Source organism: Radiomyces spectabilis (assembly GCF_025331425.1).
Source record: "Radiomyces spectabilis strain NRRL 2753 chromosome Unknown BYT42scaffold_11, whole genome shotgun sequence".
Classification (NCBI taxonomy): Eukaryota; Fungi; Mucoromycota; class Mucoromycetes; order Mucorales; family Radiomycetaceae; genus Radiomyces; species Radiomyces spectabilis.
In genome coordinates this window covers 780,615-801,671 of record NW_026251936.1, presented here as the reverse complement: position 1 = coordinate 801,671, position 21,057 = coordinate 780,615, and the positions used below count along the sequence as shown (strand labels likewise).

General features: G+C 42.1%; 9 protein-coding genes across 9 annotated transcripts; 5 read left to right on the top strand and 4 right to left on the bottom strand.

Moving 5' to 3' along the window:
• The first annotated feature begins 224 nt into the window (after positions 1 to 224).
• BYT42DRAFT_580877 (U6 snRNA phosphodiesterase Usb1) lies at positions 225 to 1,504 on the top strand. The gene is made up of 6 exons (XM_051569556.1): positions 225 to 472; positions 534 to 626; positions 709 to 895; positions 971 to 1,064; positions 1,119 to 1,184; positions 1,241 to 1,504. The coding sequence occupies exons 1-6, from the start codon at positions 421 to 423 to the stop codon at positions 1,421 to 1,423; spliced, it is 675 nt and encodes a 224-aa protein (XP_051420619.1). The 5' UTR covers positions 225 to 420; the 3' UTR covers positions 1,424 to 1,504.
• Positions 1,505 to 3,045, bottom strand: BYT42DRAFT_580872 (thiazole biosynthetic enzyme, chloroplastic). Its single transcript, XM_051569555.1, has 4 exons — positions 2,755 to 3,045; positions 2,200 to 2,674; positions 2,031 to 2,116; positions 1,505 to 1,975 (listed from the first exon to the last, which is right to left on the bottom strand). The coding sequence occupies exons 1-4, from the start codon at positions 3,010 to 3,012 to the stop codon at positions 1,862 to 1,864; spliced, it is 933 nt and encodes a 310-aa protein (XP_051420618.1). The 5' UTR covers positions 3,013 to 3,045; the 3' UTR covers positions 1,505 to 1,861.
• Positions 3,046 to 6,382: 3,337 nt separating this feature from the next.
• BYT42DRAFT_595083 (uncharacterized protein) lies at positions 6,383 to 6,866 on the top strand (the record flags this gene model as incomplete). The annotated part of the gene is made up of 2 exons (XM_051570819.1): positions 6,383 to 6,572; positions 6,595 to 6,866. 2 exons carry the CDS (start codon positions 6,383 to 6,385, stop codon positions 6,864 to 6,866), a joined length of 462 nt encoding a protein of 153 aa, XP_051420617.1.
• A 537-nt stretch (positions 6,867 to 7,403) lies between these two features.
• On the bottom strand, positions 7,404 to 8,784 carry BYT42DRAFT_580870 (histone chaperone). Its single transcript, XM_051569554.1, has 6 exons — positions 8,631 to 8,784; positions 8,421 to 8,536; positions 8,144 to 8,361; positions 8,051 to 8,065; positions 7,893 to 7,977; positions 7,404 to 7,824 (listed from the first exon to the last, which is right to left on the bottom strand). The coding sequence occupies exons 1-6, from the start codon at positions 8,737 to 8,739 to the stop codon at positions 7,807 to 7,809; spliced, it is 561 nt and encodes a 186-aa protein (XP_051420616.1). The 5' UTR covers positions 8,740 to 8,784; the 3' UTR covers positions 7,404 to 7,806.
• On the top strand, positions 8,780 to 9,543 carry BYT42DRAFT_580868 (uncharacterized protein). The gene has a single exon (XM_051569553.1). The coding sequence runs from the start codon at positions 9,037 to 9,039 to the stop codon at positions 9,208 to 9,210; it is 174 nt and encodes a 57-aa protein (XP_051420615.1). The 5' UTR covers positions 8,780 to 9,036; the 3' UTR covers positions 9,211 to 9,543.
• A 133-nt stretch (positions 9,544 to 9,676) lies between these two features.
• On the top strand, positions 9,677 to 12,057 carry BYT42DRAFT_607236 (uncharacterized protein). The gene is made up of 12 exons (XM_051571170.1): positions 9,677 to 9,748; positions 9,813 to 9,868; positions 9,947 to 10,017; positions 10,113 to 10,189; positions 10,269 to 10,363; positions 10,440 to 10,531; positions 10,594 to 10,735; positions 10,819 to 10,921; positions 11,009 to 11,144; positions 11,253 to 11,348; positions 11,426 to 11,492; positions 11,559 to 12,057. The coding sequence occupies exons 1-12, from the start codon at positions 9,724 to 9,726 to the stop codon at positions 11,742 to 11,744; spliced, it is 1,146 nt and encodes a 381-aa protein (XP_051420614.1). The 5' UTR covers positions 9,677 to 9,723; the 3' UTR covers positions 11,745 to 12,057.
• Positions 12,058 to 12,107: 50 nt separating this feature from the next.
• Positions 12,108 to 13,002, bottom strand: BYT42DRAFT_580859 (uncharacterized protein). Its single transcript, XM_051569552.1, has one exon. The coding sequence runs from the start codon at positions 12,902 to 12,904 to the stop codon at positions 12,338 to 12,340; it is 567 nt and encodes a 188-aa protein (XP_051420613.1). The 5' UTR covers positions 12,905 to 13,002; the 3' UTR covers positions 12,108 to 12,337.
• Positions 13,003 to 16,381: 3,379 nt separating this feature from the next.
• On the bottom strand, positions 16,382 to 17,734 carry BYT42DRAFT_520002 (uncharacterized protein). Its single transcript, XM_051565266.1, has 4 exons — positions 17,494 to 17,734; positions 17,189 to 17,421; positions 16,980 to 17,094; positions 16,382 to 16,893 (listed from the first exon to the last, which is right to left on the bottom strand). The coding sequence occupies exons 1-4, from the start codon at positions 17,618 to 17,620 to the stop codon at positions 16,814 to 16,816; spliced, it is 555 nt and encodes a 184-aa protein (XP_051420612.1). The 5' UTR covers positions 17,621 to 17,734; the 3' UTR covers positions 16,382 to 16,813.
• Positions 17,735 to 18,202: 468 nt separating this feature from the next.
• Positions 18,203 to 19,502, top strand: BYT42DRAFT_580854 (cyclin-domain-containing protein). The gene is made up of 2 exons (XM_051569551.1): positions 18,203 to 18,431; positions 18,582 to 19,502. Exons 1-2 carry the CDS (start codon positions 18,356 to 18,358, stop codon positions 19,253 to 19,255), a joined length of 750 nt encoding a protein of 249 aa, XP_051420611.1. The 5' UTR covers positions 18,203 to 18,355; the 3' UTR covers positions 19,256 to 19,502.
• The last annotated feature ends 1,555 nt before the right edge of the window (positions 19,503 to 21,057 follow it).

Genomic DNA, 21,057 nt, shown 5'->3' with positions numbered 1-21,057 from the left:
CAACGTAACGAAAATTGTTCGCGCTGTGAGACTGGGAATGAATTTTGGATTGGGCTTCCATTGTCTCTGCGAAGACGGCACAATATCAATAGGTTAGCTTGCCTTTTTGGTGAAGAAGCTGTCTGTTGAGGGCAAAGATAAATTGTAGAATGATTTGGCCGGGATTCAATTTCATGCAACATAAAGCGGTGATTATTTTCGATTTGTCGAGTTTGTTGACGAACAAAGGCTGTCACTGCTTTTTTTTCTGTTTTCCCTCACGCCCTGCACCCAGTGATGGACGCACTGATCAATTACTCGTCGTCGTCTGATGAGAGCGATAGTGAGATGGATCGTAAACGATCCTTGAAAGATGACGATGCTCCCGATGCCAAACGGTATAGCGTGTAGTATTTTCAGATCAGGAACAGTGAATATTGAATGCCCCATTACAGTGCGCGATTGCCTCCTCTGCCCTCTTTCTTCAAAGCTGGTTTGTTGAACAAAAGTCGCCGTAACTCAAAAAATCCACATACTCAGAGATGAAACTCTAGCACCTGTGCCGAGCGATCCCAGCTTGCACCGAGGACGACAGCGTAGCAGACCTCATACCGAGAACAGTTGGGCGACTCACGTCTATGTCAAAGGTGCGTCGTCGAATGAAAAGTATTTTGCAGTCTGTGTCATAGACTGATATTCACCGATGACATTCATATGGCAACAACACAGTACCTGTCACTGACGAGATTCAGCGCGTCATGGATCAAGTCACCCAGCATGATGATTCGATTCACCCCTATACCGATGATACCAACCAATACCTTCACATAAGTCTTAGTCGATGTCTTTTCCTCAGAGAACATCAATTGCAAAGCTTCACTGAGTGTGTCCGACGCAATGTAAGCAATATAACAACGTAAGCTTGTCATGATCTGTGCGACGCGGTGATTTGACGTAGTTCTCATTAAAAAATGATCGCCACTCCGCGTAGATGTAATATATCATTCGCTCAGGTGTCGCTCTTGTCGAACGATGAAAAAACTCGATCGTTTGTCACGTTGGAAGTAGGAGCCGGATACCATGAGGTATGACTGTCTTTTTGCCTTGGACACGTAAACATATTCTCTAACCGATCACAGCTCGTATCGTGCTTGAAATCAGTGGATAAGGTGGTCCAGAGTTTTCACCAGCCTGTATTTTACAAGGTAAGGCGGATGACGCCTACGTCTCTGACTATTTTCCCTGACCATCAGCCCAATAGCCACCTCGATTTCATGCAAGTATAGCTTGGTCTCTGAAATTGCCGCCGCTCGAATCAGCCATCGCCTCATTACCCGAGTCACTGGAGGACAAAGTCATCTCATTATCGTTTCCCATCGACAAAATTATTGTCAAAATGGGAAATCGTATTGTAGATATCGGATTAAAAACAAAAGAAAAATAACAAAGAAACAAGTTGGTCACTTGTCACAGCAGCTAGACATTTCTTCGGACTTTTGTTTGGGAGATGTTTTTTATAGAAAAAAGTAACGTTCATATTTTTTTTTATTTTCAAGGGGGATAGGGGGAAAAATGGTTACAAAAATATCAAAAAATATATTTTTTTAAAAAAAAAGTTGTCGTGTTGAAGAAAGTAAAAGAAAAGAAAAAAAGAGCTGCTGAAAAAAAGTGAATGAATTCATACATGATGGCAAACTTCCGTGCGCTGCTATTATGCAGATCACGTTCAAAGGGTATAATCTCAGCCTGATCATAAAGAACAAGCACCCCTAGTGCCGACTGTATCCTGGATAACATGGATCGATACAATCAACACGTACCTTTATGACACCGCCGCGATATACCCTTGTAAGCCTCGTAGTATGGAATTGGATGAGTTGATTCAGGCCGCCACCTTGCCGGCAGCCTGAGCAGCTTTCTGCTGTCGCTGAAGCGATTCACGAGCAGCATACGCAGCCTTTTGACCAGAGATCAACATGGCACCAAAAGTAGGACCCTATAACCAACAATTCGTGTTAGCGATCAACTAACACACAATGCTCGTAACATACCATGCGAGGAGCACCATCAAGTTCGGCAAGTTCCATGCCAGTGACAACCATACCGGGGACAACCTCACGCGTGTATCTCACGATATCTGTTAGAGAAAAAAAAAAAAAAGACCGCACGTCAGTTGAGGCCTCTATCGACAGTAGTCGTTGGCTAGTTGTGGTAACGTACCATCTTCAGCCGAGTTCATGTCCAAGGAGAGCATGCCCTTCTTTTCCTTGATCAAACCAATGGATTCAAGACGCTTGACACCGGAGGCACCGAATGGGCCATCGTGGCCGCAACCAGAGACAACCACCTTGCATTCAATAACGTTGGGGTCCATGCACGATTGGGTATCGTGATTCAGAGTGACCAAAGCCCAGTTGGTCACGACACCGGCGACTCTGCGGTTCTTGACAATCAAGTCCTCAACGGCAGTAGCATTGAAAAGCTTGACATTAGGACGAGCAAGCAACTTGGACAAGATAGTAGAAGTAAACAAGGCGGCGTGCTTGACAACAACGTAGTTTTCCTTTTCTTCGTATGGCACACCAACATCATCGAGGAACTTGTCAGCGGGCTTGCGCACAATCATGGCCGAGAAAAGCTGACCACCGAGCCAGCAGCCACCACCGGGAGACACATTCTGTTCAATAATGGCAACCTTTTTGAAACGGAAAAGAAAATCACAGCGCGTAAGAATCATGTCTTTTCAGAACTTTAGACAGGTTTAAAAATTTTTACCTTGATGCTGGGATCCTTGGACAATTCCCAGGCGCAGGACAAGCCGGCGCTTCCACAGCCGACGACAACGACATCGGTTTCGGCATAGTCGAGCATATCAGTCATGTAGCGGCTCACCATTTCGCGGTTGACTTCAGCTTCACGGATAGGCTTGAACGTGTAACCATTAAAGTCATCGTACTTGAAAGCCGGCGTGAACTCTTCACCGCCAAGACGGTAACCAGTTTGCGAAGTAGTAGCAGTGATGGTAGTAGACATTGCAGAAAAAATGAATCAGAACGAATGTGTTTCTTTTACTAACGACGAGTCCAAAAAAAAGCTCTCTTTTATAGTTTATTCTACCGTGGGTCCCAGCAAAGTTTAGATCTGAGTTAACCAGATGTTGTGTGACCTAAAATCATCTTGATGAAATTATGCATGCGAGGGAACCGGAACAATACGGGAACAGCTCGGAAACACAACTATCTTCGTATTGGTTCATGAAGCATCCATCATTCCCTGTACCATCCACTTGAGTAACATCGCTCTGATCTTGCTAGATCTTTTTTGATCATTCATTGCAACTAGTTACAGACAAGGTAGAACAGAATGTCCCATGTAAATATTATGCTAAATAGGTGAATGGAAACTTCAAGAAAATAATAGGCTTTTTTTCACCCATAACTTTGGCTCCTCTTGCATTGGTTGAAACAATTAAATGAAAAGGATCGCATATCTGCCAATAAATCACCAAACAATAACATGGGAGCCTGTGCCATCAATAACATTGCCAATGCGTGCGCTGTTAAGAGTCGTTGCAGTCAGTTTATCTGCAGACGAGTTGGAAATGTAGCACTGCGCTGTAACTCTTGGTTCAGAAGACTTCCACAAGTTTTAGAATGGAAGGTGTTTGGTTGTAAAATCGGATAACCGCCAGAGCCTTAAACCAAGCTAAAGCGCGCGTTCAAGTGCTCGTTACCCGCGGCATGCTTCATCCTAGATACATTTCAACGGTGAAGTCAAATATTAAAAGCAGTCGCACGGTGCCGATTATGCGGCACGCAATCTCTCGGAACATATCAAAGGCAAATACGCATAATTGATTAGCAACAAACATTCAGTAAACTTTGGTCAGCAAGCAAATAAGCAACATCTTAGCTCCACATCATCGACGATTATGAGAGTACTTGATATTTCTGAACTATTGGGTAGCAAGTACAACGATAGGTTTCTGAACCCACACCAAAAAATATACTTGATCAAAAAGTTCGGCCATTGCTCTATACAGCAAATATATTTGAATAAACGCGCTCATCTCGGGTGTTGGTCGTGGTTTGAAACTTTTTTTTTTCAATGTTGCCTTGCTTCCGGTGCATGATTGGATATGAAAATCATCTTTAAATGCTCTAGCGTTACCTTGATCTATCATATAATAGTCAGTTCTGGATCTGGCAGGGTTTCGTGTATCTTTGCACACTCTAAAAAAGATAACATAACAGAGAGGTTGCACGATTTTATGTGACCAGTGACACAGAAGTAGAGCATGGCTACAATCCATGGTTCATGTCAGACCGTAAAAAATGTAGACCATTCTTTAACCGCCAATGACTCATAATTTGCTCGTCAAACAATCATGCGTCTCTATTAGTATAATGTTACATCACATTTCCCCATAACAAACCGGGTCCCCCGCCTGTCTGTCATTAAATCGACAGAATAGCTACCATGTCAGAAAGATCCTTCAGCAAGGTTGAGAAACGGACGCCGTATCAGCAGAGATGACGATTCGGAAAAATCAGATCTGCGGCTCAACAGTCTTCCACTGCGTTTGCGGAACGTCAAACGAGCAGATATTTCACGGTTAGGAAGCACGCTTTGAATTTTATCAAACCGTTACAATTGCACCTGTCTCTGTATCCAAGTGGAATCTGTGGGTCTCTCTTGGCAGTGTGGACATTTATTTCTGCAATTTAAAATGGTTTGTACGCATGTTCTCATTTTTATTTGGATATAAACTAAATCAGTTACGCCGCCAACGCGAGACGAATGAAAAAATTGGCACAGTTTGAACTGACGATTATTTTCGGTGGATATGTCGCATGGAAGTGGTACGATGCTTAATGGCAGGGTGCCCGGTGTTAAGACTGTAGTGGTTACAAATCCATTTATGGTGACATGTCGCTGCATATCAATATAACGAAATAAGCACAAGCTAAGCAATAGCCGATGAGGGGGCAGTAGGCTGGCAGGGTTCCAAAGTCTCGATAGCCATAGCGCAAAGGCATAGGTACAGGCACTGATACTGCCAGAACCATAATTAAGTGTTTTCATTGGCTTTCTCTTCCCCCAAAGAAACCCCATCATTTGTTTTGGCAGAGAGGTTAGGAATCGCTGTGTGATCTGGAGGCGCATTGAAACAAAAACGGGGCAGACTGAAAAAATGGAGGACTCTTTTACTTTGTTGTGCTTGCAACACCTCGGATGACTGAAGATCGTCAAGCCCTCTAATTGCTGAATAAGTGCTTTCATAATGATACATACCTCAAATTGTTCAGCACGCCACAGAACCTACATGAGCTTTTGAACAACAAGTGCTTCTTTATTTGCCACACCGTGCTGATGGTGACCTTGTGGAAGAGAACTATGCTCGTCCCTTGATGTTCTGGCTATTTTGGTGATTTGAACGACCTTGGAAGGCATTTTCTGAGTGCTTCGTCAACAACACCACCTTGACATCGTTCCAACCAGTTCTTCTTACAGAGAAGCGCATGAGCACAATGACACCGATACCAATCCAGTCGTAACGAAAAAGACGGCATGAAGAAGCACGCACCCTCTTTTGACGATATCACATTTTCTCTCCCGGACAGCGATCGCTAACGTAGAACGTTGGCCGCAACGCGATGAGCATGAAAACGTTCAATGTGCGGAGCGTTGGAGACCGGCGTCGACACAGGAAGAACGGCAGGTTATCGAAAGACAACATGGTATCTAATACTCGGAGCTATTCCGTCTGCGTTACCTGACCTTGTCCGATGCACCATCGATTTTGATTGTGAACAATTTCGATCTCTCCCGTGCTTTCCATCAGCTGTAATTGTTCATCATCAGCTCAGACTGGAAATATTCCCTGGAAGAACAGCTACACCTGGCGTTGGTTTCGACTTTTGTTCTTTTATTGACCTGCGGTTATCAAGTCGCATCAAACAAGCACCACCACAACAGACCCGCTCTTGTCGGTGTATCCCAGTCTACTGGGGAAAGTGACTTATCTCGACGATGTCAAAGCATTCACTGATATGAAAACTGGAATGCAATTGCCGATTCAATGGAACACAAGTACGGCATCAAGCGCCGTTCAACATGTTTATTTAAAATAAATTATTATACAAATATATTGAAAAATCCAGATAAATATATCAATAAAATATATAATAATATCGAAAAAATAATAAAAATATTGATCAATAATTTTAATGATATAATGCCGTTGGAAACTGTCGCCAGTTTGTTGGCTATTGTCAATGAATTATAGGCGAAATGAGTCAACCGGGAGCAACCCGACACTAGAGTGAAGTCTCTGCCATTGGAACCACATGCCCGCAAACTCGCCAAGGCATTGAGACGATCGATCCACAAGTTGCCAGTTATGCCAGTGGAGGAAGATTTTGGCGAAACCAAACTTTGCTCGCGGTCCGTTGAACCATTCCTTTCTTGGCTTTTCGACGACCCCGACAAAGAAACATATCTACGCTGGACAAACGAGTCTACATTGGAAGCCAAGTCCATGCGCGACTCCACCGGTAGGCCTGACGTTCTGCAATACGAAATCCTGCGGCGTAAAATGGTCGACAAGCGTAGGATATGGCGAGGCAAAATCTTCTGCACGAGATCAAGACGATTACTTGATTTGCAAGGACCTGTTGAAAGTGGCCGTATTCTGCAATGAGACGCTTGACTTTCATTTGATGGAAGGCATGCTAGGTTTGCAGATCTTTGGCAGAACGATCAAGTTTTACCTCGTAGTCGTACCTGCCAATGGGCTGTATGGAATGATCGAGTTGACGGAAATCAAAATTCCGGACTCGCTGGGAAATCTGCCAAGCCTGATCACTAAATCGCCCAAACTATGAAGGTGCTTGATGCTTTTGACCTGATTTGCGCCCCTGCTCGTGACCCTGGAACGACTTCGAACCGCCGTACCGGCACTTTGTCATTGAGAAAGTTTGATCAGCTCTTTACAATGTCATAAAACCGAAAGAAACTCTGCCACATCAAGCTCCGATACAACTGATTCTCTCTTTCTTTCACTTTCAATTACAGTACCCTGACCAATCTCAATACCGGGGAGGAACATAATTTTTATTTTCATTTCATTTTATTGTATTTTATGTTTCAACTTTTCAATCGGTTCTGTACTTTTTCGTCACTCGTTTAAAATAAGAAATATCCAAAAATCGTTTACTACTTCCTCATGCAAATCTTATCATAAGCCCAGGCAAGCAAATAGCAAGACATTATGATCAAAAGCCATCGAATCCGGGAGGATTTGTGAATGACCATGTTGTGTTGCCTTTGGATCTCATCATTTTGAAAAGCGTTATTTGAATGAAGCAAAGATTGTAACGATCGACGTCGAACTTTGCAACTTTGACTGTTAATGAATCTTCATCTGTATCGAACCGCCTCATATTTCATTTGAGCCGTTTCGATACAAGTCAATATTGTTGCCGCACATGAACCAAGTGAGGTACTTTATCGTAGGAGACTCAAACCATTTGTGAGAGGGTGGACCAGGTATCGCCAGAAGGCTAAGATGATGATCTGGATTGTTTACTCTGCATCTCAACCCTCATGAAGTGGCACTTTTCCGTCAGCGATTGTATTGCGATAATGTGTTGGATCGTAGCATTATCATTTTTTTTCCCATGTTTTGAATCGGTTGAAAGAGAAGAGAATCTTTTGGGAGATTCGATAATATACATTTCACAAAAAAGAAAGAAGAAGATAAAATAAGAAAACGCAATAAACTCGCTCTATTGCAAAGCATTTTGTCTGATGGATAGAGTTATCTTATATAACCATCATGTCCTAAAAACAACGTATGGTTAGCACATACAAAATACAGGTGAAAGGGGAGGGGTGCATCGATAAATTACTTGTTCTGAAGACTGCTCCTGGGCTTCCGGGTTTTGTTGGTTCATGGTCTGAAATTCAGTGATGTTGGGGTCGCCTTGGCCAGACCTGAGATGAAAAAAGAGCGGGTCGATTTCGATATTCAGCAAAAGGTACCCTGCTTACATTATGATAATCTTACCAGTCAATTGTGTATCTATTGGAAACGAAAAATTACCGTTAGCTGTGAATTCGAGAATGGACTAATCCCCACCCTTTTTTTTTGACGCTGTACCTTGTTACTTTAGGCTTATCTGCGAGAATATTTCGTTGAAGCTTATCAATCTGGATCTGCGAGGGTGGATTTTCGCGTAATTCAGGGTCCGTATATTCGTTATTCACATAATAGCCGACGCGCACAAACTCCTTGTCATGATATAGACAGCTCAGCAATACCACGGTGACCTCCAGCAAATCCTTCTGCGGCAGCAGTTCCAACTTTGGGGCGTCCGCCTGAACAAATGGATTGTTATTATGACTGTCATTCACTTCGATCCATTGCTCGCACTTACGGAAAAGATGAACTTGTTGACACCAACGGGAATGGGACCCACCATGATGGAATCGAGGACTTGATCATAATCTTGACTTTCGGCAGAGCCGACATAGATCATTCGCCATTCCAGATCTATAATAGAGACGTCAAGAAGCAGAAATGAGGACAACTGGAGGAAAAGCAAAAGCAAGCGTCATTTGTTCCTCCTAATCGCTACGATGCTCACCATCCTTCAATTCAGCATTGCATTCAAAGGTAATCTCAAATTGGAAAGGGTTATTAAAGTGAGTAGGATTATCCAAGACCTGGATATTGAGGATATTGACGAGAGACATTGATACGGTGGAGATGCGGACGAAAGAACTGGAGTAATTTTTGGCGACGCGTCTTTTTTTTTTCCTGGGTTCCGGCCGCAGCGCGTTTTTGACCAATAAGCGCGCTCAAAGTTGGCCACTCGGACAGTGCATGCAGTGCAACGAACCAAAAAAAAAATGAGGCTGTTTCAATTTTTTACTACTTTTCCATACTTCTTTGAGGGTTTGTTCCTTGACAAACAGTAATACACGTACTATACTGGGATCACATTATCATCAGAATCATATATTGTATCGCAAGATAAAATAAAAAATGTGATGAGCCATCGCCCCCCAAAAAACCAAATAATTTATCTGTCATCCTTGGCCTTGGTAACAGCTTCGATCCTTTCTGGCATGGATAGACAAGTCTGTTCCATAGCTCAGAATTGTAGAGACTTTCAAGTTTCTATATTACATATCTGGACTGTCTATTTTCCGTTGGGAACCTGAACATGGCACTCGCACTGGTCTTCAATCGCTCATCTTCATACCAAAAGGCATCATCAAGTGGCATGGTTATCTCTTTCTTCATAGATAAAAGCTTTCAAATTCTTCGTAACAAGGCGTATATCAACATAGTGTCGCTGTTATTGCCACAGGCGACGGAAGCAATTAGCTGAGGAAGGAACACTGTGACATCATAAAAAAACTCCATAGCTCGATATTCTGCTGATACATATCCTTTGCATTTGAAGTAATATCTTCAATAACGCCAACATTGAATTTCTATTCGATGCTGGAATGAAGAGTAAATATCATGGTCAATTTTTGTGCAAATTGATATTTCTGCTGCGGAGGGGCGGATAACTGATGCCCCCATCGGCCAACTGCCGTGAGGAAAAATTAGTCGTCACAGTTGACGTCAGAAATGAGCGCGGGCCTCGGGCAAGGGCTCTTAAAAAAAAACACGTATCAACCAACTTCTCAGCACCACCACTTGCACTAACTCAACCCTCTCCTGAAATGCTTGCCACTGCTGCATGGAAACGTAAACATCGATTTATTAAGGAGTTGGTGAATTCATCATGTTAAATTTCTTTGGATTTCTGTAGAGGCTGGTCGTCGTTCATTGACCGATGCCGCCAAGGCCGTCACCGCCACTCAAACGGTAAATTAAAGAAACGCATCCGTCTCAATCGATGACCTACATTACCAACTTATCCCATATGATTCTTCTTTACCGTAGCGCGCTATGCACGATCTCACCATGAGAAAGAAAACCGGTCAAACCATGGTTAAATACGGTCGCGGTGGCCGGTAAGCACTTTCAACGAAATACAAAAAACAAAACGACATTTTTCCTTTCGAACGATCGGTGTGATTTTATTCTGACGTCCGTTGTTCATCATTAGCTCTTCTACGAACGGTCATATCGCTACTGTTTTTGGCTGTACCGGTTTCCTCGGTCGTTATGTCGTGAGCAAACTCGGTATGTATTTATACGATGACCATTGCCTACCAGCCCTCGTCCGCTTACACTGTTGTTCTTGTTTGTTTTTGTGCAATAGCCAAGCAAGGTACCCAGGTGGTGGTTGCTTATCGTGATCCTGATGAAGCCAGACATCTGAAAGTGACCGGTGATCTCGGTCAAATTACTCCTCTTGTATGTTATTGTTTCTTTCCCCGCCCCCAATGCTTTTTGCCACGACCTTAATTAACGTCGCCATTGGGCTCTGTAGGAATTCGATTTGAGAAACAAGGACCAATTGATGGAATGTGTTCGTCATTCTGACATTGTGTATAACCTCATCGGTCGTGATTACGAGACCAAGTACGTTGAAAAATACGAATACCATTACGTTTTTGGCTGCAGTTCTATTGACACGCTTGTAGGAACTTCACATTCGAAAATGTTCACGTTGATGGTTCCCGTGCTCTTGCGGAAGCCTGTGCTGAAGCTGATGTCGCTCGCTTTGTCCAGGTCTCTGCTTTGAACGCTTCCGAAGATTCCACCTCCAAATTCTTGCGCACCAAGGTACGATTAAACGCTTTTGTGATTATGAAGAAAATGACAAAAGGTCACTCATCTTGTTTATTTCATTTGGTACGGGATTTTAGGCTTTGGGCGAAAAGGCTGTGCGAGAAGTGCTTCCTGATGCTACCATTGTCCGTCCAGGCACCATGTGGGGTCACGAAGATCGTTTCTTGAACAGAATTGGCGGTAAGTGAATAATCACCATATAAAATGGAACGCGAAAAAAAGAATACTTATGGGGAATCGGACGAATTTTTTTTTACTTTATTTTAGCTGGTGATGGATGGCAATACTGGATCAACGAGGGTCAGACCAAGATCCGTCCCGTGGCTGCTACTGATGTTGCTCAAGCATTGGAAGTCATGTTGACTGCTGAATCTACCATGGGAAAGACCTATGAACTTTACGGGTAAGTGGTCTGGGTGTCTGCTGGGTGACCTTTTCCGTCATGGGAACCAAAAAAAAAAAAGAGTAAGAATGAATCCTAAATGAACGTCCATTTTTTTTTTCTGTCTAGTCCCAAGGAATACAAGATTTCCGATATCTATGAACTTGCTCGTGAAATCATTCTCAAGCCTTTGCCCATCCGTCCCTTACCCACAAGCGTTGCCAGGTAAGCAAAATATTTTACAGATGGAATAATGAAGAGTTTTCAATGGATCATCTCACACCAGAAATGCATTATTTTAGACTCGGTGCCACCCTTTTGGACAAGCTTCCATACAATCAGATGATCAGCCCTGATTTGATCGAAAGAGTAAGTTTCGTCAGCAGGATCGACAATGGAGTTTTTGATCTAACCGGATGGGATGGTTTCGTTTAGATGACTTTGGATGATAAACCCACCCCTGGTGCGCTCACATTCGCCGACCTTTACATTGAACCCACTGTTTTGGAAGCCGTGGCTATTCAGTTCCTTCGACGATTCCGAAGCAACGCGGTGTTCGATTTGCCTTTTGAAAAGGGTGAAGGAAAAATTGAAAAGGGCGTTTACCACATCATTGATTAAACATGGCCCTGACTTACCCAAAATGTCACCACGTATATGAAACCCTAGACAAATAAAACAACAAAAAAGAATGCCAGCAAAAGTTTACAATCAACATCGCTGAACCCTAATTTTTTTCTATTGTATAATGTTATACATAGAATATGTTTACAAAACTAGATGGAACCTTCTCTTATCAAAGGATCACGATTAAATGGAATGCATAGTTCATATGATAACAAAAAGTCATGCGCGATAAGCGCAGCTCAATGGAAAACCAGGTCACAGGACTGTGATCATATGCATTTGTTTTCCTTCTTCCCCCGACCCACGGGCCCTTGACTGGACATGTGTGTGTGTCGCTTTTTCGCTACAATAGCATTTTTTTAATTTATAGATGTTGTATGATGTTTTATTATTTTATGTTGAAAAAAGTTTTTTTTTTTTCATGTGATGAGCTTTTCAGTGACCGAAAGGAATCATTTTACAGAATGCATGATGAAGAAGACATTTACAAGAAGATGAGGTTGGAAAAAAGAAAAAAAGGGGAGGAGGAGGTGAGAGGCACTAGGTATATACAAAAAAAAAGTGTAAACGATAAAAAGGAAACATAATTAAGAAAGCAAGGGCCAATGGCCTTCAGAGGTCCAGGTAAGCACGCAATTCGGCTTTGATTCCTCTTCATAAAACGATGCATCATAATCCTCGTCATCGTCGTCTAATGGGATAAAAAACGCGGGTGCAGCTCGGCGTATCATAAAAGGGGCATGATGCACGGATGGTTCCCCATCTATCGCATCTTCAACCGGACTCTGCAGCTGTTCCTCTTCTGAATCGGCTTCATCTTCTTCTGCTTCTGCCATGATCATATCGCCATCCTCATCTTCTTCTACTTGTTCTTCAACTCGAATATCGTTTTCTGGGGATAGTGGGGATTCTTCCAGGGTAAGCATTCCATCTTCAGCTTCTGCACTGTAGTTGGCGCTAAAGCAGGCATCCAACCAATCTTGTTCTTCTTCACGGGCGTCCCACTGTGATTCATTGTTCGATGCGGATGTATGTTCCAGTGCACGGATCAGCGCGTTTCGGATCAAGACAAATCGAGTAAGGTTGTTGCCGTCGTAACGCTGTAATTTGATGAGAGAAAGACGTGTCATTAAATTGAGATGGGAAATGGACATGGTAATGTAAGTTTTGGTAACCAAGAATCCAATAGGAAGAAAAAATCAACAAAAAAGAAGAACAAAAAAAAACAAAGAAACGCAAAAGACGAAGCATAAATTGTTAAATATTTAAGTGAAAAATAAGGCAACCCCATGACTCATCACAGAGGCCGATGATGACAAAAAAGGCGATTCCCTATTTTTACGTGGTGGGGCGGTCTTTCAAATTAAGCCAACCAACGATAAGACCATGTTTGATGCTAACGCGACTGCGGTCGACTGACTTTATCCATTCTCCCTATCCGCAGCCGTAACGTGTTTCTGCCAAGCAACGCCGCAGTGGTAACGTGGCATGACTCACGGCGCTCAATGGTTTGATACAGAAAGAAGAGTTGCGCAGGATGCTGCTGCGAAAAAGCTTTGATTGCCTAGCCAGTTATTGAATGAGCAGCGGAATAAACATTGGGAATATGACAGCCTGTGACACTCAAGATTGGCTATTTTATTGACATCATTACAAAATGCAGGACTGACACGATGTAAGGAGAACAAAAAGGCTATTCATTCTTACACATACGACCCACACATTATCCCAAACTAACAAATACAGTAATGAATTTCGCAAATAAACCCTCGACGGGATACAAATGACTTCATGAAGGACACGTGTCACTTGAAGATGACATCGGCAACAAATGACACATTTTTCTGGTAGATTCCATCCCATTTAGAATGGTTTCATTGAACATTATATTTCAATTGTTTGTAGTCAAGTAATTGAACTGCTTCAAAGGCACCACCATAAACTAGGTTTGCACGTTGATATCTGACCTGCATAAAGAGTCATCATCAATTGCAAGAGTATGCCCACTGATAGATATCCGTCTTAAAGGTTTGAGCTATACGCGAAATATAGCAAACAGATCTTCATTACAACATCCGGGGCAAGGTCAGCATGTGACCTTTTGGTGTCTTTTATTGGGAAGTTTGCACTTCTTATGTCATGGTTAAATGTTGACGTCAATGGTAATGGTGTGTGAGTTTGTGTGTGTGTGTGTGTGTGTCTCTATCTCTGCATATGCTATTGACATGGTCTAAAATCTGCATTCTATCACGCCTTTTCAGATTTTGGACAGTGAGTCAGTTAATCAAGAAACACCGAGTCCGTCATCATGAATAAGAACTGTAAGTTAGTGCTTCTATATCTTGGCATGATTCGCGTTTGAGTTGAGGTCTTGGGCAAGTTTTGCCACAGACTTTCGTTAGGATAGGGAAGAGCCGAGGCGCAGCTCGAGCGACTCCACGGTATTCGAATTCCGCCATCATGAGCCACAGGGGGGGGGATTAGGCTTTTTGTTGCTCTACTTTGGGTTTCCATGCGAGATTTTCTGTTTATCGACAAACAAAGGATTACAGATAACTTGACTTGCTTGGGAAGGGTGATAAATCGCGGGTAGGATCGTGCCATAAAAGGAAAATTGCCACCACAAACGATCCACGCAATTCGTGAGTTGGACAACGGCGGAAGTTGAACCCATGTCATTACGGAAGCACCAATGCAATCGTTCCTGAACGCAGTTTATGGAAACTTGGACAAGTGACAAATCGTCTCGAGACCATTATTACTATTTTTTTCTCCGCTTCATATCCAATTATTTCCTCTTTCAGCATTCCACGGAACGAGTACGGAAGAGCGGGACCGTAGCATTTCCGGCCTTCTGGACATTTCCATTATCCGAACCATCGTTTGCTCTTGAAAAAAATTGTGATGCTCGTCAAGATTCCATTGGTCGAAAGAACCTGCTCAGCATTTACATTTCTGACAATACAATGACATTAAACTCGCTATTCACGTATTTTTCCCTTAAAAAAGGCCCTGTACAGCAAAGAATGGCCCTACGTGGCTGCGAACTGATGTTATTTGGTGGTCAACCATAATGGATTTTTTGACTTAATTGAATGGATATATTTTATTGGTGATGGAAAAATGATTAGCAAATGTGATGTCTGTTAATAAGCAATCATCGAATTCAAAGGAGAATATTATAAATCGAGGTTGTGCTTTTATTGTATTACCTGTTCCACAGCATATACTGTATTGAAGTTTAGAAGCGATGTAAAAAGGTAGGCTTACGTTGACAGAATGAATGCGACTATTTCGCTCAAATTTTCTCTATTTCGTCACCAACAAATATTGTACAAAGTAGTGAATGAACTCGTTAAAGACAGAGATTGACATCATGGACATTTTCTGGCGATAAGCTGCAAGGCAGACTTAACGGTAAATACAGCAATACAAATATATTTCATAGCTTTATCAAGTATGTCTATTATGATGCGGTGTACTATTTTTTTTTTTTTTTTTTTTTTTTTTTTTTTTTTTTTTTGGCACTTGGGTACTCCGGAAAAACAAATGTGTCTCATCATTAAACGGGGAAGATTGATGGAATGCGCGACTTCGCCCTATTGAAAAATGTTGTAGCTCAATTCTGCTATGAACCGATGTCGCCTTTTTGTGGAGCGGGATTGATCATTTATTGACCGATGGATTAAACTATGGTTGAGTAGATGGCAACAGTTTGCAGCTGTCACATGCTTTTCTTTTTTCTTTGTTTTTGTAGCCTATTACCAATTGCCGATGAATAAAGGTACTGCCGCCCAAGGTTTACATTACGTTCAGTTCCTTATGAGAGTTGGTTATACAAATGACATACACTTTGTTCTTTTCGTCAAAGTTTCAAGATTATCTACAGAGAGCCAATCAAGGTAGCCAGACAATCGTTCAGAACCTGGAAATATCCGTCTCGGTCTATGCCATTTGGGTGTCGTGCAATGTGATCATTCAATTCGATAAAAGCCCCTATCCCTACCTTCATTCTTTTATCGTTTTCAAGGTCTTTTCATTATGAAAAGTTATTTTTTTTTCCCAGGACAACACAGAGGGGTATCTGTTGAGTCTTCAATTATCAATGTACTCTTCTCTTCTATTCATTGTCCATCAGATATGGTGCTCTCGTGTCACAGCAGATAAGCACATATATTATCGCACTTGACTTACCCATCCAACAAGATAACCAAAAGATGTAGTAAGAGTCGCTCTGTATGCCAAGGACTCTGGCATGCACAATTATGCTGACGTGCATCATCTGCAACGGAGAGATGCGGTTTTGCATTGAATTTGAAAACCTTATCTAATACTGGACCAAATATTTCATGCGTCGAGTCTCAGTAAAAACAAGCACCAGCCAAAAGATTTACCACATCAAAGGTATCGTTACTATCGACTTGGACCCATTTCCTGATTGGTATCAATGCACCACAACGGAAATCCCGCCACTGAGGTGGGGATCCAGTAGGATGTTGGTGGCGATAGCAAGAACGAGCGGGGTCATGGATTTGGGGTTCCGATGAACAATGAATACCTCCGACATGGAAAGGTCAGACGACCTTTTGAGAATGGCGCAACATCAAGACGGGAAAAAATGAAGTGAAATTAGGAAGCTCTTTTTCATCGTCACGTTCATTTATTGATCCTCTTAAATTCCGCAAGATGATGGAGACGGAAGATGATTCCTTCACTCACGTGCCAAGATCGAATTCCGTTGAAGGAAACCAAAGTCGTGATAAACAAAAAAAAAAAAAAGGGGGGGAGGGGAAGGGGAGAGATTGAGGGAAGTCTGGAGGGATCGGGTGGACTTAGGAAATCCAGGAAGAGCAAGGATTTTGAGCGGTTCGATCCGTAATAGAATTGGAAAAGAGAAGGTTTTTTTTGGGGGGTCTTTTCGTGTGCCAATTATGAAGGAAGTTGTAAGCCTGGGAAAAGAGGTAGGGACAGAGAAAAAAAAAATCCAACATACAATGAAAAGAGAGAAGAAACAGAAAAAGAGATAAGACCCTTTTTGAATTTGATCTGAATCGTAGAACAGATTACATGCTGTCGAGTCGTTGGAAAGATCGTCCACCTCTCGGTCGCTCGTTCAGCTTCGGATTGTTTTTGGCAAGAATCCCTATATTGCATCGCCATCATTAGTCATGACATGATTTTTTTTCTCCATTTTCCATGTCGGCATCAGTAAATAAATAAATAAAATACCTTTATCCATGGAAGCATGATCAAAATCACATTCATGTTTATCAGGGTACCGGTGTGCGTCACAAAATACGTATTCACAGCGGCATTTGTTTGTCACCTGTTTGGATAATGGGATCTATTGTGAAAAAAAAATTGGAAAAAACCAATGACATAAGAACCACTTGTATTGCAATTTGATCCAAAAAATAATAATAATAAGTACACACTACCTTTGTTCGACAAGTGAAGCACCGGCCCTTATTGGTTTGTACAGGTCTCGATGGTGCAGGGTCCTCTTCTTGTTGTTCAGCATCCTTGACGACGGGCTCGGTTGTGACCGGTTCGGTAGGTGTAGGTGTACAGGTAGCATGGTCTGAAGGTATGGATGTGTCAATGGTTGACGGTGATTTATCATTGAGTGGACTGGGTGAGGATTTCAATCCTTCCACGGGAGTAAAATCATCTGGAAGATGAGATTTTGGTTGAGTCAGCATTTGGATTGCGTAAGCGTCTAGAAGGAGTTTTTGTCATCTACCTTTTTTGTTCCGTTCCGCGTGTTCTCTAAAACACTTGGAACACATATTATTATAAATCTTGTTGCCGTAGAATCCGCAGCCGGCAGTGCATGGCGTAGGAACATCGGGCGAACTGTTATCTTCCATGATATACAAATAGCAAGTACAAGCGAACCTCAAAGAACACCCAAAAGAGAAATGAAAAAACTGAGAAAGGGAAAAAAAAGCGAATAAATTTTTGTTACATTATGATTTGACCAAAAAAAAAAGCAATGCCATAAGCAGTTATTCTCATTTGATGACGTATCAAGTTCAATTTTTCTGTGTGGATGATTATTTATCCATGCACCGGTTTTTGATCAGTGAATGGAAAATATCAACAGGAGACTTGCCAAATTTTTATTTTTCCATTGACTGCTGCTAGATCATTGGCACACCTGCCCATTACTCATTGTGTCTCCTGTTCTTAATAATGATGACTGTGCGCTTAGGAAGATATGATAAGAAAAAAAAAACAAAAAAGCAAAAAAAGTACCGTAAATTTCCGTAAGATGTGCTTAATGTGCTTCTATGCTTGATTTGTCATGCAAAAAGTTCTTTCTGTGTGTGTTGTTTAGCCATGAATTGCCCAAAAAGAAAAGGGCTTCCGTTTTTTTTTTTTAGTTTTCTTTTTCGGTTTTGGAAGCACGCCATTCGAATTTCCTTTTTCTTGGTCGCTTGGCGAGACCGAAAAAAAAAAAATGGGTGAACCTATGAAGCCCGTCGCTGCGCCAGCAGTCACATCATTGCTGCGCATACGATTGGTGCAGACGATTCTCATAAATAGCGCTCGTAATCTTTTTTTCTTTCCTTTCTCCTGCTGAACCTCATACTGCGGCAACCATGCAACTTCTCTCTCCTGTCGATGAAAAAAGATTACATTGTGAACAACAACGAATGTATGTCAATGCATTAGTCGGTACGTTGAATATTCTCTCTTTTCACTTCTGCTCTTGCCACCTTTGGGATTTTTTTGTTTCCTTGGATTGCATAATTTTGTTATTTAATTTAGAAGATTTTTAAACGATTTATATGATGATGTCTAATGAACTTGTTTTTATTTTGATAGACATGTCGGTTCAAGCCATCGCTTCGATTTGGCCTTCGTCAGCTGGATCGCCGGTCGTGCATCGACCTATTGCTAGCTTGAACATCTTTCTCCACCATATCCTCAAACAATCTCGCACCACCCACTCCACCTTGCAACTAGCCATTTTTTATCTCTTCCGTATCCGACCTCGGATCCACAGTCGCTATACCAACGACGTTTACGTTTCTTGTGGACGTCGCATGTTCCTTGCTTCCCTCATCTGTGCTCACAAGTACCTCCAGGATAAGACGTACAAGAATTCCGCTTGGAGCAAAATTAGTGGTCTCAATGTCAAAGAGATCAACCATGCCGAACGAGTCATGCTCCAGTTGCTCGATTACAGACTCTACGTCAAAAAAGATACCTACGATCAGTGGATGGCTATGCTTCAAAAGCATCTCAAGATTCGTCCTGTTCCGTCTCATCATCGTCCCCCTCACCCCACAGACGAAGCCACTGACCGCTCGATTCCCACCAAGCCCACCGCGCCAAATGTCTTGCCGTTCAACCGCCACACTGTTATGCATCTAGGCATGCCAACGCCTGTCGAATTGAGCAAACCCATGGCATTACCTTCACCGTTGGCTCAAGAACGCAAACGTAGACCTAGTTTGGACAACGAACCTACTCCTGCTAAAAGAATACGTGCCTAATAATTTTCTTTTTTTATTGTATCTTCTTCCTCTTCTTCTTCACTGTGCATATTTTTTATTCTCTTCGTTCCGATTCGCCCAAAACTGAATATCGTTGCCTGCCCATCGAGAATAATAAGTTTCACACTCCAAAAAAAAAAATATCGCATCGGGACCATGCATCTGTAGAAACATATCACACTCATTACTTTTCTTCCAAAAAAAAAAGTTCTTATCCATAAATTTTAATATTTTTTGTCCATGTTTACTCTACAGTCGTTGTTCTTGGATGTTCTGTTCTTTATCAGCTATCGTCCAGTATCACCGTAACGGGGAAGGCCCTGCTGCGGACAGTGTCACAGTTGAGGCGCAGGTGAGCTGAGATTTTCACCACACCATTTGCAGAAATCACCGGCCATTTTCGTTCCTTTTCCGAATATGAAAAAGTTAGGAAAAGAAAAGCGAGCAACTTTTTGGCGACTTGAAAGGCTTCCAAAACTCAACCCCTCCCCCCATCTCTTCAAGCGTAGCACCTATAAGTCTCGAATTTGAACTTGGTATAAAAGCAAAGTGTTGAACTTGCTTGAGCGCCATTAAGGGAGTAGGTTTGTTATCTAGATGGCTGAAAAATGCATCTTTCTTGGTCGATACGTTAGTAGAGTATATGCTGAATCTATTTATAAACCGAATCATGCATTCAGTCTCGGTGGCGTATTCTTGCTTCACTGTCAATCAGCTTACAAAGCTCCTTCCGATATCGGTCTGTGAAGCAAAATTTTTCCTTCGTTTATTTGCTTGCTGTCATGGGACCAATGGTGACTTATGAGTTCACACTATGCCGAGACTTCTTGCTATACCATATTGGTGGACCAATCATACCGAACCGCACTTTTGTACACTGGTGTAACGAGGCTTGTGCTCCAATTTGGCATGATCAAATCGGGTAATCCATGCGTTATATGCGGTCCTAAAGTGCTCCGCAAAATTGACTTGAAACAGTCTACCTAACCTTTCTGATAGCTTGGCGTCCACAATAGAGTATCATTTTCAAATGTGTTGGTTAGAGAAAGCTTCTGTTCAGTGACAATTAATAACTTGTCAAAGCTTGTATCGGTGCGTCAATTAGATGGCACCGAGTGCTAACTCACAAGAGGCTTCTCTAAGATCAGCTTTTTACCAAAGCAATACAGAGACACAGCATTTGTTAAACATCCAGGCATGATTTTCTCTTGGCTTTTTCTTTTTTTGATTTACTGTACATGCTGTCATCACGTCAAGGGGGTAGTTTTGACACTCTCATATCATCGCTACGAGTACGACATCGCGTGATAAAGATTTTCTCACACAGCATGATATATACTCGGTCGGACCCAACCATTCACAGCATATCATCTCAACTTGGAATTGATCAATTGTTCAATAAATATCTGTTGTACTGCTTTATATCGTGTGATGGCAGTTTTAACCATACGCGATGTCATCGCGCTCGACTCTCTTTTGCTGACAAAAAGGTAAAAAGAAAGATACAACAGGGGTCAAGTCGACTTCATATGATCTTTTTGATCAAGATGGCGCGCATGGCAGAGAGTAGAAATTTTCTATAGATGGTGTGATTCCATCTTTCTCTGTTACATTGCATTTTTTTTTCGTGCAGGCGCAATTGATTCAGACTTCACACGCCTGCAACGTGCTTTCTAAGGTTATGAACTTGGCCTTCTCTCGCACTAGGATGGTCATAAAAGCGAGCAAGTGATCCTCTTATTACAGTCACCATACACACCATGATGGAGTAAACATGCACACCAACGAGTTTACAAGACTCA